Here is an 11,363-nt window from a genome sequence, read left to right as displayed (position 1 = left end):
GTGAACGCAATGTTTTATCTAAGTGATTTAGGTAGATTAGTAATGCTGATAAGAATGATCTGAGATAACACCGACAACTTTAAACTGCTCAACCACTGTGCAACGCCTGGCACAAAACATTTGTAAACAAATGGTGCCACAGCGCGGAGTCTCAAAACACGCCACATTCAAGTTATGTCAGCACGCTTGGGCAACACGCTACCCAAGCGCTATTACTCGCCACCACCACAAAGCTTCCTCGTGAACACTCCAAGCATACCTAATAAATTGCATTTGACAATTTGAAAAGCTCTGGAGGTTGAAATATATTCGGTTGATGAAGAAGTTAGTGCATATACTTGTAATTGAAATTTATTGAATGGGTGGCCAGATGTATTTGTGAATCTTGTCTGCAGTCAGGTATCAGTGAAATGAATCTTTTGAAGTCAGTATTAAAAAAATGACCCCAGAAGTTTGGTTTATTGTCTTTCCTGCTACATAAATTGTCTTTGGTCATCAGGTCAATTTTAGATGTACTACAATCATATGGACATCCGTTAAAATTCAAACTAAAACTTCCTGTTCACAATATAACTTATTGGGTATGCTTGGAGTATTCACGAGGAAGCTTTGTGGTGGTGGTGGTGAGTAATAGTGCTTGGGTAGCGCGTTGCCCAAGCGTGCTGACATAACTTGAATGCGACGTGTTTTGAGACTCCGCGCTGTGGCACCATTTGTTTACAAATGTTTTGTGCCAGGCGTTGCACAGTGGTTGAGCCCCAGTGAAAATCAACTCCGATCAGGCCGAGTCACAGTGACTATGGTCGATTTGCGTGGCATGTGTGAGCATCAATCGAGTTAGATATATTTCAGGCGATTTGCAAGGCTGACCCACACTGGAAACCGCACTGCGTACATGGCTTACATCGTGTAATATCGAATTGGATCGAACTCAAATCTATTTGTATAGAACTCTGTCGATGACACGACACCTTACATCGCTTCAATTCTAGGCAATCAGATCTACCTCGCAATAACCCGAGTCATTTTTGACTCGGGTTGAGCAGTTTAAAGTTGTCGGTGTTATCTCGGATCATTCTTATCAGTATTACTAATCTACCTAAATCACTTAGATAAAACATTGCGTTCACCCCTCAGATGACTCAACCCAAGGGGGGTACATAATTTTAATTTAATATATCATGCTGATTTTTTTCATAAGGCCACTATGGCGGGACTAACTAACTAGCGTGCGAATAAATTACCATATATAGGTAAAGTCTATAAATAGGCACCGTGTTTTGGGCGTCGTTTGGGCGTCGTGTCAGCTGCCACCTTATCTACACTGCGCGCCTTCGTTTGCCACCCCTTCCTCTGCTTTTTTCTACGCTCTTGCATGGGTCACAAACCCAGTCGTTGATACCACGATCCAGTCCAACGCACGAAAGATGGTACTGCATAGTCAGTGGTGAGTAGTAGGCAGAAATGACACGAAATGAAATGACTTACCCACAATGTCTCACAGCCTTTTCGTCCGCAGATAATTATTCTGCTTTCGTCGTCAGCCTCAACTTCGTCTATACTCTCGCCGCAATCACACTCTCTCACAAGCTTTCGTTTACTGGTGTTCCTCAAACCTTCTCGTAGGCTTCTCAGGTCGGAGTTTGCAGAGGCAGTGGGTACATTGAGATCTGTAGCAAATCCGTGAGTTCCATGCCCATTCCCACTGTCGGTTCCTGTGTTGATGGCTTCTAGCTCATCTGCACATAGGCCAACTTTTTGTGTGACGACGGCTGAAATAACTGCATCGGTCGCGTCAAGCGTCTCATCTGCAAGTAGCCTGGCCTCTTGCACGATGACAGCTGGAACAACTGCGTCGTTCGTGTCAAGCGTGTCTCCGTCATTGGAAGGACAACGGAACATCATAGTGGAGGGCTCTGCATAAAGGGTGAGTAGAGTACAGTTCAGAGACAGTGACATGACTTACCAGTCTCCATTCCATCATAGCTATCGCTTTGTGTCTCAAGATCGTACCAATGGTGCAGCCGGTGCAGGTGTACGTGCTTCCTGTGGACATGCGGTGAAAAAATTTTGCATCGTCATTTGCCTTCTTCCCTTTTGCGCGCTCTTCTCCCTTTCTCTCCTTTGCTTGTTCTCATTGCATTGCTTACTCCCTTTGTGTCGCTTGTAGTAATTTTGAAGACCGACTGTGCCCAGATGGACTGGTGTCTCACAATGTGGACAGATAATGGTTTTATCGTCTCGAATATCCCCCTCAATCTATATCATATATCAGGCTTCTTAGAATGGTTATTATCCTGAATGTAAGTAGCACGTACTGGTTCTGGCAGGGTTATCCTGGAAATATCCCGCTCGGTAAGTGAGGAGAGCTTGTCAAACACATCAGAGAGCGCACCAGTCTAATCTAAGCTCATCTGGTCCGTAAATTACCCGAAATTGGTACTTAAAATTTAAAAAATTTAACGGCCTGGTGGCCGGACTAACTAACCGGCCCCATATGGCAAATTCAAATCCCGCTCCCCCCTTGACTCAACCACGGCGCAACGAATGGGTAGGAGGCTGTCTCTCGCCGAGAAATAACCTTGCAACCAAAATAACCTCATCTTCATCTAATCACTCCAAGGAGCTCCATGGAACGAAGTCGTAAAGAAACGGACAAGAAGCCCCAAATCGCATCCCGAAGCCGCAGTCAGTGGGACCCTGGATGTCAAGGGAACAAACTCTGAGTCTGACGGCCTGTGGACCCTTTACGAAGAGAGCTTGAAGGGGAAATTTTTGAAAGTGGGGTCACTTCTTCGCTTGACGGTCGCTTTCCGCCTTTTTCACTGTTTGCTGTTTGCTGTCCTTGCTCTGCCCACCACCACCACTTCTGTCTGCAATCCAAAAGCCACTGTTAGACGGCATTTGTAAAGTTTGAACAACACAAAATGCCTTGCGATCGTACTGCGTTTTACAGTACGCTTCCTTCATTCAACTCCCATTTCCCGTCACATACCCGTGTTTCTCCAGTCAAACTGACCATTTGTACTACTTCTTTCAGGTCTGGCACTCTTCACTGCGTGCCTCCAAACCGTTTTTGGCCTCATCGCGGGATTCCTGAACGGGTCCTCTCCATTCCTTTGTATGTCTCCCTCCCCTCTTTTCATGAGTTTTATGGGACTGACGAAAGTACAGATATATTTGGCAAACTAGCAGCAGGAGTGTCAATAGCGACGTGGATATGGCTTGGGGTGCTGTACGTTCGTTACACCCACACAAAAACAAGGCATACTTAGGTCACGTTGAACTTTCTTTTTGGAAAACAGAATAAGATACAATCGCCTCCCGGTCTCGACGCATCCGCTCACTCGGTCCTCTGCGCATGTTATTTCGTTTGGTGTGTTGGTGCCGATATGGATAGGTTCGTTCGTTCTCCTTCTTCCTTCCCTCCCCCATCCTCTCTCTCCACCTGCCCATCTTTCGGGATACATACTGACATCCCACCTCAAACAGCCATCGGAATAATGATAGCCACACAAATGCCATTTGAGTGTAGAGCCCAGACACTCTGGTGCGCAGCCGCGTGTTTCTCGAGCGCGTTGGCATTCTTGACTGCGATATTTTGTAAGTGTTGCTCTCTTTGTCTTTTTAGTTCTTCGTCTTTTTCCTTCGGCTACCCTCCTCCCGCTGCTCCTTGTTCCCCTGTTCCCGATTCTACTCTCTTTACCCGTACTTTCCTTCTTCTCTTCCTCTTTCACTACTCCTTCCTTGTGCTGCTTTGCCTTCCTCTCTTACTTCCCTTCCTTCTATACCGCTTTCTCCTTCTCCTCCTGCCCTACCTCTTCCCCCACTTATCTTCTCCCTCTCCCTCTCCTCCTCTATCTCCCTCCTTCCTCCCATTCCTCATTCTCCTTCCCCTCTTTTCCTCCCATTCTTGCCTTTGTTCTGTCCTCCTACCATGTTCTTCTCCTCCCTCACACATCATCACAACGCTAACTTTGCAAATAAACAGCACTGGTAGCCGCGATACTAGTATACCGCGCGGCCTCTTCCTCCGGGGCCGGGCTTGCAATCAACGTTGCACAGGCGAACAAGCGACATTTACACGAGGTGGATAATTATTGAAGTCAGCACGGGTCACTCAAGCATCAGCGTTGGAGGCTGTTGTTACGACCGTGTGCCTTTTGGACGTTGTCACCGTTACGACCACCCGAACGTAGGAGGTTGCACCCCTACCTGAAATTGGAGGGTTGCCGTTACCAAGACTAAATCTAGAAAGAAGGTTGCCAGAAAGAAGATCTTTTGTTATCATAATTTGCCCATCATCGAAACCAACAATAACCAAGCGTCACCCCCTTTCATACATTCCACGCCATACATATACCCCCCACTACTTGATCGTCGTCACACCACCACACCATACCTGGACGTTCCGCAGTACCTCACGCGATTGTTGTCAAGTTTGCCAAAAAGTGTACCACCATTTTACTTATCACGATTTCCATTCGCTTTTCTTGTACATACATATATACACCATATATATACAGACAGATACTATACTACGCTGTTAATTGCTGAATGAATAAATGACGAGTTTTCGTGCTTGCAAATTCGAACTAGCCCGATTATAATAACCGCCATTCGCTGAACGACGACGGAAGCCCTTTCCTTTCTTACCTGACCGATACATCAGTAGCCGCGAGGACATTCGAATGCTTCTCCTACTGTCAGTGCTTCCCTTCTTCGCCTGTTGCCTTGACATTCGTGCGGCCCCAGTTTGTTGCTTTGAGGACGGTTCAAACGCGCTTCTCGGGTAGAAACTCAAAACTTCTCCCTTTGGCAATCCGGTCGACGCTACGTTTTTAGACCTGAGTCTTCACGGCCCAAGAACGCCTGTGTACTTTGAGCTCGACGCATCAATTGACAGAGATCACGCTCACCGATACTAGTTGCAGCGAGGCAATGGCCCCTGGTTTGTATCTTCAAAGGGGGGAGGGGTAGGTAGGTCTAGCGCCGGACAATGGATCCTTTTGGTAGTTGACATCTTCACTGGGCTTGAGATGTCCGTTGTGGATGTCCTTCAGGAAGCTAAAACCTGGGGGCAACCAACGAACTTGCGATTGGGAAAACATACTATGGTGGGGAGCGGTCAAGGTGATCATGAATCCGACTGGTTGGCACCGTCTTGTACACAGCCCATATGAACAACAAGCCAAGCGACCGACAGGCTTCACGCGCAGAAGTCAAACGGTGCAAATAGTTCCACTTGTTCCGACTGGTTGGCACCGTCTTGTACACCGCCCATGTGAGCAAGAAGCCAAGCGAAACGACAGGCTTCACGCGCAGAGGTCAATGGTGAAAAAAAGTTCCACTTGTTCCACGTTATATATCCATACATACGTACAGCTCCCTAAACCCAAAAACCAATCAGACACCGTAAACACAGAACAACGCCCTTCCTCACCTTATCCACCCCTCTCAACTACGACTTTCCCCCCTTCTTACCCTTCGCCTCTTTCTCCTTCTTCGCCTTCTCCTTGGCAGCGTCAGCTTTGGCGATCTCGTGCGCCTTTTCGTTGAGTCCTAGTTTGTTGCGTGCGATCTGTGGGTGTGGTTGGGGGTGAGCAAGGGGAAGTGAAAGAGGGGGAAATGGAAGGGAAATAGAGGGACAAGAGAAGGAGGAGATGGAGGAGGCGGGTAAGGGTGGGATAAGGGAGAGAGGGAAGACGGTGTGATAGGGAGGGAGCGAGGGAAGAGGAGAGTGAGTGGAGGCTGAGATGGGAGGGAGGAGGAGGAGGAGGTAGGGGGTGGGGGAGTGGCAAGAGGGAGCGGGTGGAGGAAAAGGTAAGAACCGAGGACTTGGAGGTGGAGGTATAGGTGGGGAGAGATAGAACGTGGGCGATGTGACTGTGAGAGTGAGAAAGATGGGAGGAGCAAAGCACGACTCAAAAGCGCGCATACAAGCACAAAGTACAACTGGGAACGAAGACAGATTGAGAAAGAGGGCAGGGTTGCTCACCTCAAAAGCGTAAAACTGCCGTCCAAAAACACGTGATCAGAACCTTACGACGAGGGGGACGAAAGACTTGGAAAGCGTACCTGTATCCGTGTAACTAAAACAAAACGTGGTGTAAGCGGGCGGTACGAGCGAGGGGGAAGAAAGAAAAGAAAGGAAGGAAGGGGGGAGGGGGAAGAAACGAAGGAGGGAACGAAGGAAGGGGAACGAAGGAAGGGGGGCAAAGGAATGAAGGAGATAAAGAAGGACGAAGAAGACGCACCAAAAATCGTATTCGTCTCCCCATACTCGTCCTCCGCGTTCGTACGGATGAGAGAACCAAAGTTGTAGTCTTGGATTTTGTCTTTGTACCTGTTAGTTATCGCGTTAGCATTAGCGTTCTTTGTTCAACGCCCGAGGTGTGTGTGGAGAGGAAAGAAAGGATGAGTCGTGTGCCAGGTTGTAGGCGGAGTGGATTGTCATCGAATCCCATCTACATCGGCCTTGGCCGCTCAAGCGCTCAAGAGTGACATCTCCAACCATCACCAACCCAAAATCGGATTCCTGGGGCAGTCAAGGAAGAAAACCCAAGAAGCAACTCACGACTCAATAAAAACGCGCCACCGTTCCTTTCCCTGTGGAGACTTCATCCACTCTTCATCTAGCTTGATGAGTTTGTCGTATGGCGGGACGAAGAGTTCTGGGAACGAGGATTGGGCGTGTGCGTAGATTTCGTCGTCTAGTCTGTGAGTTGGGGTGGTTAGTGGGTTTGTACAGGAAGGGAGGAGGGAGGGAGGGAGAAGGGGGACAGGAAGGAGGGCGGGATGTAGGAGGAAAGGATGGATCGGCGTCGGACAAGGGAGAGCGGGAGAGAAAAAGGAAGCAAGAACGAGGGGAGCGAACGAAGGACAATGGAGAGAGGCACACGACGAACTTTGTCAACTTCAAATCGCGCGGATTCATAATCTCCAAAAGATTCCAATACGTCTACATTCACATCGGTGGGTCAATCGAAACGAGCGAGCGCGTGGGTGTGTAGTACGCACCTGGGCTTGTTCTACGGCTTTCACTGCGAACCTTTCACCACGTTCATCGTCTCGGAAGGAAGGAGGGAGGACAGGGAAGACTCACTGTTTCTCGATCTACGGAGAAAACGCGTGGGTTGATTGAATGAAAAGAGTCGGGAGGAGGGAAAGGACGCACCTCGACGAGATTCTGGGCATTGTTCGCATCGAATTTGCCTGCCATTGCGGGGTGAATTAGAGATGTGAGTGGGTAGTACGAGCGTGTAAGTAGGTGCGGTGTGGCTATGTGTGATCTAGAGATGGAGGTTTGATGGAGATCACATATGCTGTTCACGATTATCACTATCTCATTATCTTATCAAAATCTTGTAAAATACCCCACAGATCGCAAACTAAGTAATACCCCTCGAGTCACGACACCAAACTTCTAACTTATCAAAATACTTCCGCACCCCTCCCACCAAAACTTCCTCTCCCCTTCGGATGTCACGCCGAAATTGCCGCTTTCTCTGATTTGTGAATGAATTTGCTTAAACTTAGTTTACATGGGAAGAGGGTCGAGGGGAAAAATACCATCTCACCTCATTCACCTGAGGATCCCCTACTTCACAGGCCGCTGGTAGATTTCTACCCCGACGATGACCGACCGCAACCTGGGACACGAGTCCCACAATGCATCTAATTTCCAGGTCCACATGTCCAGGTGCTCAGGAACCACCCGCGTCAAATCCAGCTCTTGAACGTAGTGGAAGACCGATACCCAAGAACACAAGCTGAGGCACATCTGTGGGGAAACGGGGGATCCGAACATGATAATTTCTAGTGTTTTCACGCAATCTAGTAAGGAAAGTGGTTTTGACTTGGCCTTGGCCTTGATAAACCACTCCGTAACTCGCCAATCGGTCGGGTGCAAAAACTCGATGGAAAGGTGGATTGTACGATCTGCCAAGTTTCGCAATATTATCAAGAGCTCCGTGCTGGATGGCTAGCTCGGGATACAGCGTCAACGCAACCGTGACCGAGCGTAGATGTGGGAATAAGTGTTTTTGGCAGGAAAGGAGTCTTGCAAGAAAATTGGAGTCTCCGCCAATTGCTTCCAGGCGAGGAAGAAAGCCCTTCGGGGGCATAACGGGTCCTGTTGGTCTACTGCGAGATAGGTCGAGGTGGGTTATGTTTGAATGACGCAGCAAGAATGGTGAAAGGTCGCGGAAGGCGATGTCGGAACCTCCAACAGTAAATTCGGATAGGGAAGGCATGGAAAGTAGGGGCAATATGCAACTCCAATCTGACGTATGAAGTCTTGTGTCGCAGAGAGATAATTTGGTAAGGTATTCACTATTCAGAACTCGCAAGGTATGCGTAAAGCATACTCCATGGAAAGGAAGGGGAGAGTCGATCTTCAGACTTTTGAGTCCCCGGGGTGTTCCAAAATATATCCCCGTGTTGGGAAGTCTCTCTCTTTCCGGTGCGCGGTTGGGCTGGATACCAATACCACCTGACCGCCTTTTGTGACCAAAGAAGCGGACCGTAAGGGGGGCTAAAAACAGAAAAACAGTCTTTTACAGGACTTGTTGGCATTTTGGGAACGGGTATTACGGGGGTGAAGTTTTGGAGCTCGCCACATGGTATACCCTTGATAGTCAAGCTCGCCACATCCTTCTCTGAGGAAACCCTGATCAGCGAAGCTAGCGGTTTGTGCCAATCCTTTTTCTCGGCTTGGCTGAACATGTATAACGGTGAGTCGAGTACAATGTTGATATGACCAATAGCGTTGGCGTGGAAAATAAGCCGCTGGACGCTTGCGTTTTCGTCAACGGTGAAGGTTCAAACTGGGACATATTCGATTTTGTGGAATGAAGCTTGAAATATCTCCTTGACGTCGTCTACTTCTTCCGCTTCCATTGGATCTGAACCAGAGTCCCTGAAGATGAAGAGGCGACGTCTGCTCACTAATGCGCGAAGTACGGGAAGTTGGCGCTCCAGGACAAAAACCTGACATATGACATGGAGACGGCGACACGTCATTCCCAAGTAAGCGATAGTAGTGGCATATTTAGAGTTGTCTAAGTGGATGATCTCTAGGATGAGTTCCGTTGGCATGTCGAGAATAGAGGTCGGCATGCCAGGTAGGTGACGTACGAGAAGATATCACAACAGTGTAGTGACCTGCTAGTGGATCGACGCAAGAGAACGGAGAGAATAAAAACGACATTCGGACGCAGGGCTTAAATTTTTTTTAAATGTTCCTGACTTGGCAGGTCCATTTTTTGTGGGAAAGCTGAGGCTTATTTTTGGATTCTAGGGATTAATCAAGGCTTGATCGTACTTATATACTAAATTTGCCTGTCATTGAATTTTGTTGTGGGGTGAACTGTGAGTGAGTCCATTATCTTATCAAAATCTCTTCCTTTAATACCTAACAGATCAGAAGCCTAGTGGAGACATTTTCGTGTTTGGATGAGGTGCGCTTGTGTGAGATTTTTGAAGTCAGGGTGCTTCCTGGTGGATTATTGGAGAGGAAGGGAATAAGGTTCAGGTGGGGCTTGCATGGTGGCGACGAAGGTCAATGCAAGCCAGTACGCCCACATCGCTGCTTTCTCCATCATGCACGCATTTTCTTACGCTCGGTGTAAGCATAAATTTCAAGAGAGTCAGGGAAAAAAATACCGGCGATTCAGCTGCAATATTACTGAACTGCTTTCGCAGGCCGCTGGTAGGTTTTTTCCCTGACAATGATCGACTGCAACTCCGGACAGAAGTCCCACAACACATCTAATCTCCAGGTCCACATGTTCGGGTCCGGGGGAACAACCCACGTCAAATCCAGCTCTTGAACATACGGGAACTTGACCGGTAGCCAAGAAAAGAAACTGTCGTACATCTGTGAGGAAATGGGGAATCCGGACTCGATAACGCAATCCAAGGAAAGTGATTTTAACTTGGCCTTGGAAATCCATCTCAGTTGAAAAAATTGAATGGAAAGGTGAATTGTCCCCGGTCCCTTACGATCCGCTAAGCTTCGCAAGAGATCATCAAGAGCTTTGTCCTGCCAGTGGATGGGATTGGGGGAATGCCTTACCACGACAGAGCGTAGATGTGGGAACAAGTGTCTCCGACCGGAAAGTAATCCTGAAAGATAATCGGGGTTTCCGGTGATTACTTCCAGGCAAGGAAGAAAGCCCTTCTGGGGCACGATTGGTCCTATTGGACTACTGCAAGATAGGTCGAGGTGGGTTATGCTTGAATGACGCAGCAAGAATGGTGAAAGGTCGCGAAAAGCAATGTCGGAATCCCCAACGTTGAATTCGGATAGGAGAGGCATGGACAGTAAGGGCAATATGTGACTCCAATCCGACATATAAAGTCTTGTGTTCAAGAGAGATAATTTAATAAGGTATCCACCATTCAGAGCTTGCAAGGTCTCCGGAAGGCATGCTCCACGGAAAGGGAGGGGAGAGTCTATCTCAAAACTTTTGAGTCCTCGGGGTGTACTGAAACATACGCCCGTGAAGTTGGGCAGTCTCTCTCTTTCTGGTGCGCCGACCTGGCGAGTACTACCGATACCACCTGGCCGCGGTGACCGCGTTTTATGAGCAAAAAAGCGGTCCTTAAGTCGGCTCAAAATGGAAAGATAGTTTTTTACAGGACTGGATGGCGTTTTTGGGATGGGTAGGGGGGTGAAGTAGCTGTGTGGTAAAGCCCTGATGGTCAAGCCTGCCATGTTCTTCTCTGACGAAACCCTGATCAACGAAGCCAGCGGTTTGTACCAATTTTCTTCCTCGGCTAGTAAATCGAGATTGATGTTAATATGACCAACAGTGTTGGCGTGAAAAATAAGTCCGTGGACGCTTGCGTTGTCCTGGACAGTGAAGGTTACGGGGGCGTATTTGATTTTGTGGAATGAAGCATATATCTCCTTCACGTCGTCTAAATCTTCATCTTTCATTGCGATTGAACCAGAGTTCTTGTAGATGAAGAGGCGACGTCTTCTCACTAATGCGCGCAGTACGGGAAGTTGGCGCTCCAGGACAAGAACCTGACATATGTTACGGAGACGGCGACAAGTCATTCCCAGGCAGGCGATGGTAACGGTAGCATCTGTAGAGTTGTTTGAATGGATGATCTCCAGGATGAGTTCCGTTGGAAGGTCAAGAATAGAAGCCGGCATGCCACTAATATGAGGTAGGCTGATGAGAAGATATTACAATGGTGAACTCCTAGTGGATCGACAGAGAGAAGGGTGAAACCCCCTGTCTCACAAGCTTCCAAGGCTAACTCTGTTAGTCTACATACATACATAGCCTCTCTCTCTCTCTATCTCTCTCTAGCTCCACCAAAAGAAAGAAAAACGAGCGCAGAACGTG

At 48.1% G+C, this 11,363-nt stretch overlaps 3 protein-coding genes across 3 annotated transcripts; 1 reads left to right on the top strand and 2 right to left on the bottom strand.

Moving 5' to 3' along the window:
- Positions 1 to 1,427: 1,427 nt before the first annotated feature.
- Positions 1,428 to 4,579, top strand: LACBIDRAFT_295096 (uncharacterized protein; the record flags this gene model as incomplete). The annotated part of the gene is made up of 14 exons (XM_001885176.1): positions 1,428 to 1,440; positions 1,505 to 1,622; positions 1,677 to 1,683; positions 1,819 to 1,927; positions 1,987 to 2,035; positions 2,276 to 2,303; positions 2,331 to 2,355; positions 2,624 to 2,906; positions 3,041 to 3,121; positions 3,175 to 3,235; positions 3,306 to 3,400; positions 3,493 to 3,603; positions 3,992 to 4,197; positions 4,218 to 4,579. 12 exons carry the CDS (start codon positions 1,428 to 1,430, stop codon positions 3,527 to 3,529), a joined length of 906 nt encoding a protein of 301 aa, XP_001885211.1. The 3' UTR covers positions 3,530 to 3,603; positions 3,992 to 4,197; positions 4,218 to 4,579.
- An 882-nt stretch (positions 4,580 to 5,461) lies between these two features.
- Positions 5,462 to 7,247, bottom strand: LACBIDRAFT_191356 (uncharacterized protein; the record flags this gene model as incomplete). The annotated part of the gene is made up of 9 exons (XM_001885077.1): positions 7,178 to 7,247; positions 7,106 to 7,116; positions 7,021 to 7,051; positions 6,909 to 6,961; positions 6,578 to 6,718; positions 6,258 to 6,346; positions 6,079 to 6,092; positions 5,999 to 6,013; positions 5,462 to 5,581 (listed from the first exon to the last, which is right to left on the bottom strand). Exons 1-9 carry the CDS (start codon positions 7,220 to 7,222, stop codon positions 5,462 to 5,464), a joined length of 519 nt encoding a protein of 172 aa, XP_001885112.1. The 5' UTR covers positions 7,223 to 7,247.
- Positions 7,248 to 9,685: 2,438 nt separating this feature from the next.
- LACBIDRAFT_330846 (uncharacterized protein) lies at positions 9,686 to 11,167 on the bottom strand (the record flags this gene model as incomplete). The annotated part of the gene is made up of 1 exon (XM_001885076.1): positions 9,686 to 11,167. One exon carries the CDS (start codon positions 11,165 to 11,167, stop codon positions 9,686 to 9,688), a length of 1,482 nt encoding a protein of 493 aa, XP_001885111.1.
- Positions 11,168 to 11,363: the final 196 nt, after the last annotated feature.

This window comes from Laccaria bicolor, genomic scaffold (assembly GCF_000143565.1).
Source record: "Laccaria bicolor S238N-H82 LACBIscaffold_29 genomic scaffold, whole genome shotgun sequence".
In the NCBI taxonomy this organism is placed as follows: domain Eukaryota; kingdom Fungi; phylum Basidiomycota; class Agaricomycetes; order Agaricales; family Hydnangiaceae; genus Laccaria; species Laccaria bicolor.
Note: the sequence above shows the minus strand (reverse complement) of the source record. Positions and strands in the feature narration are given on the sequence as shown.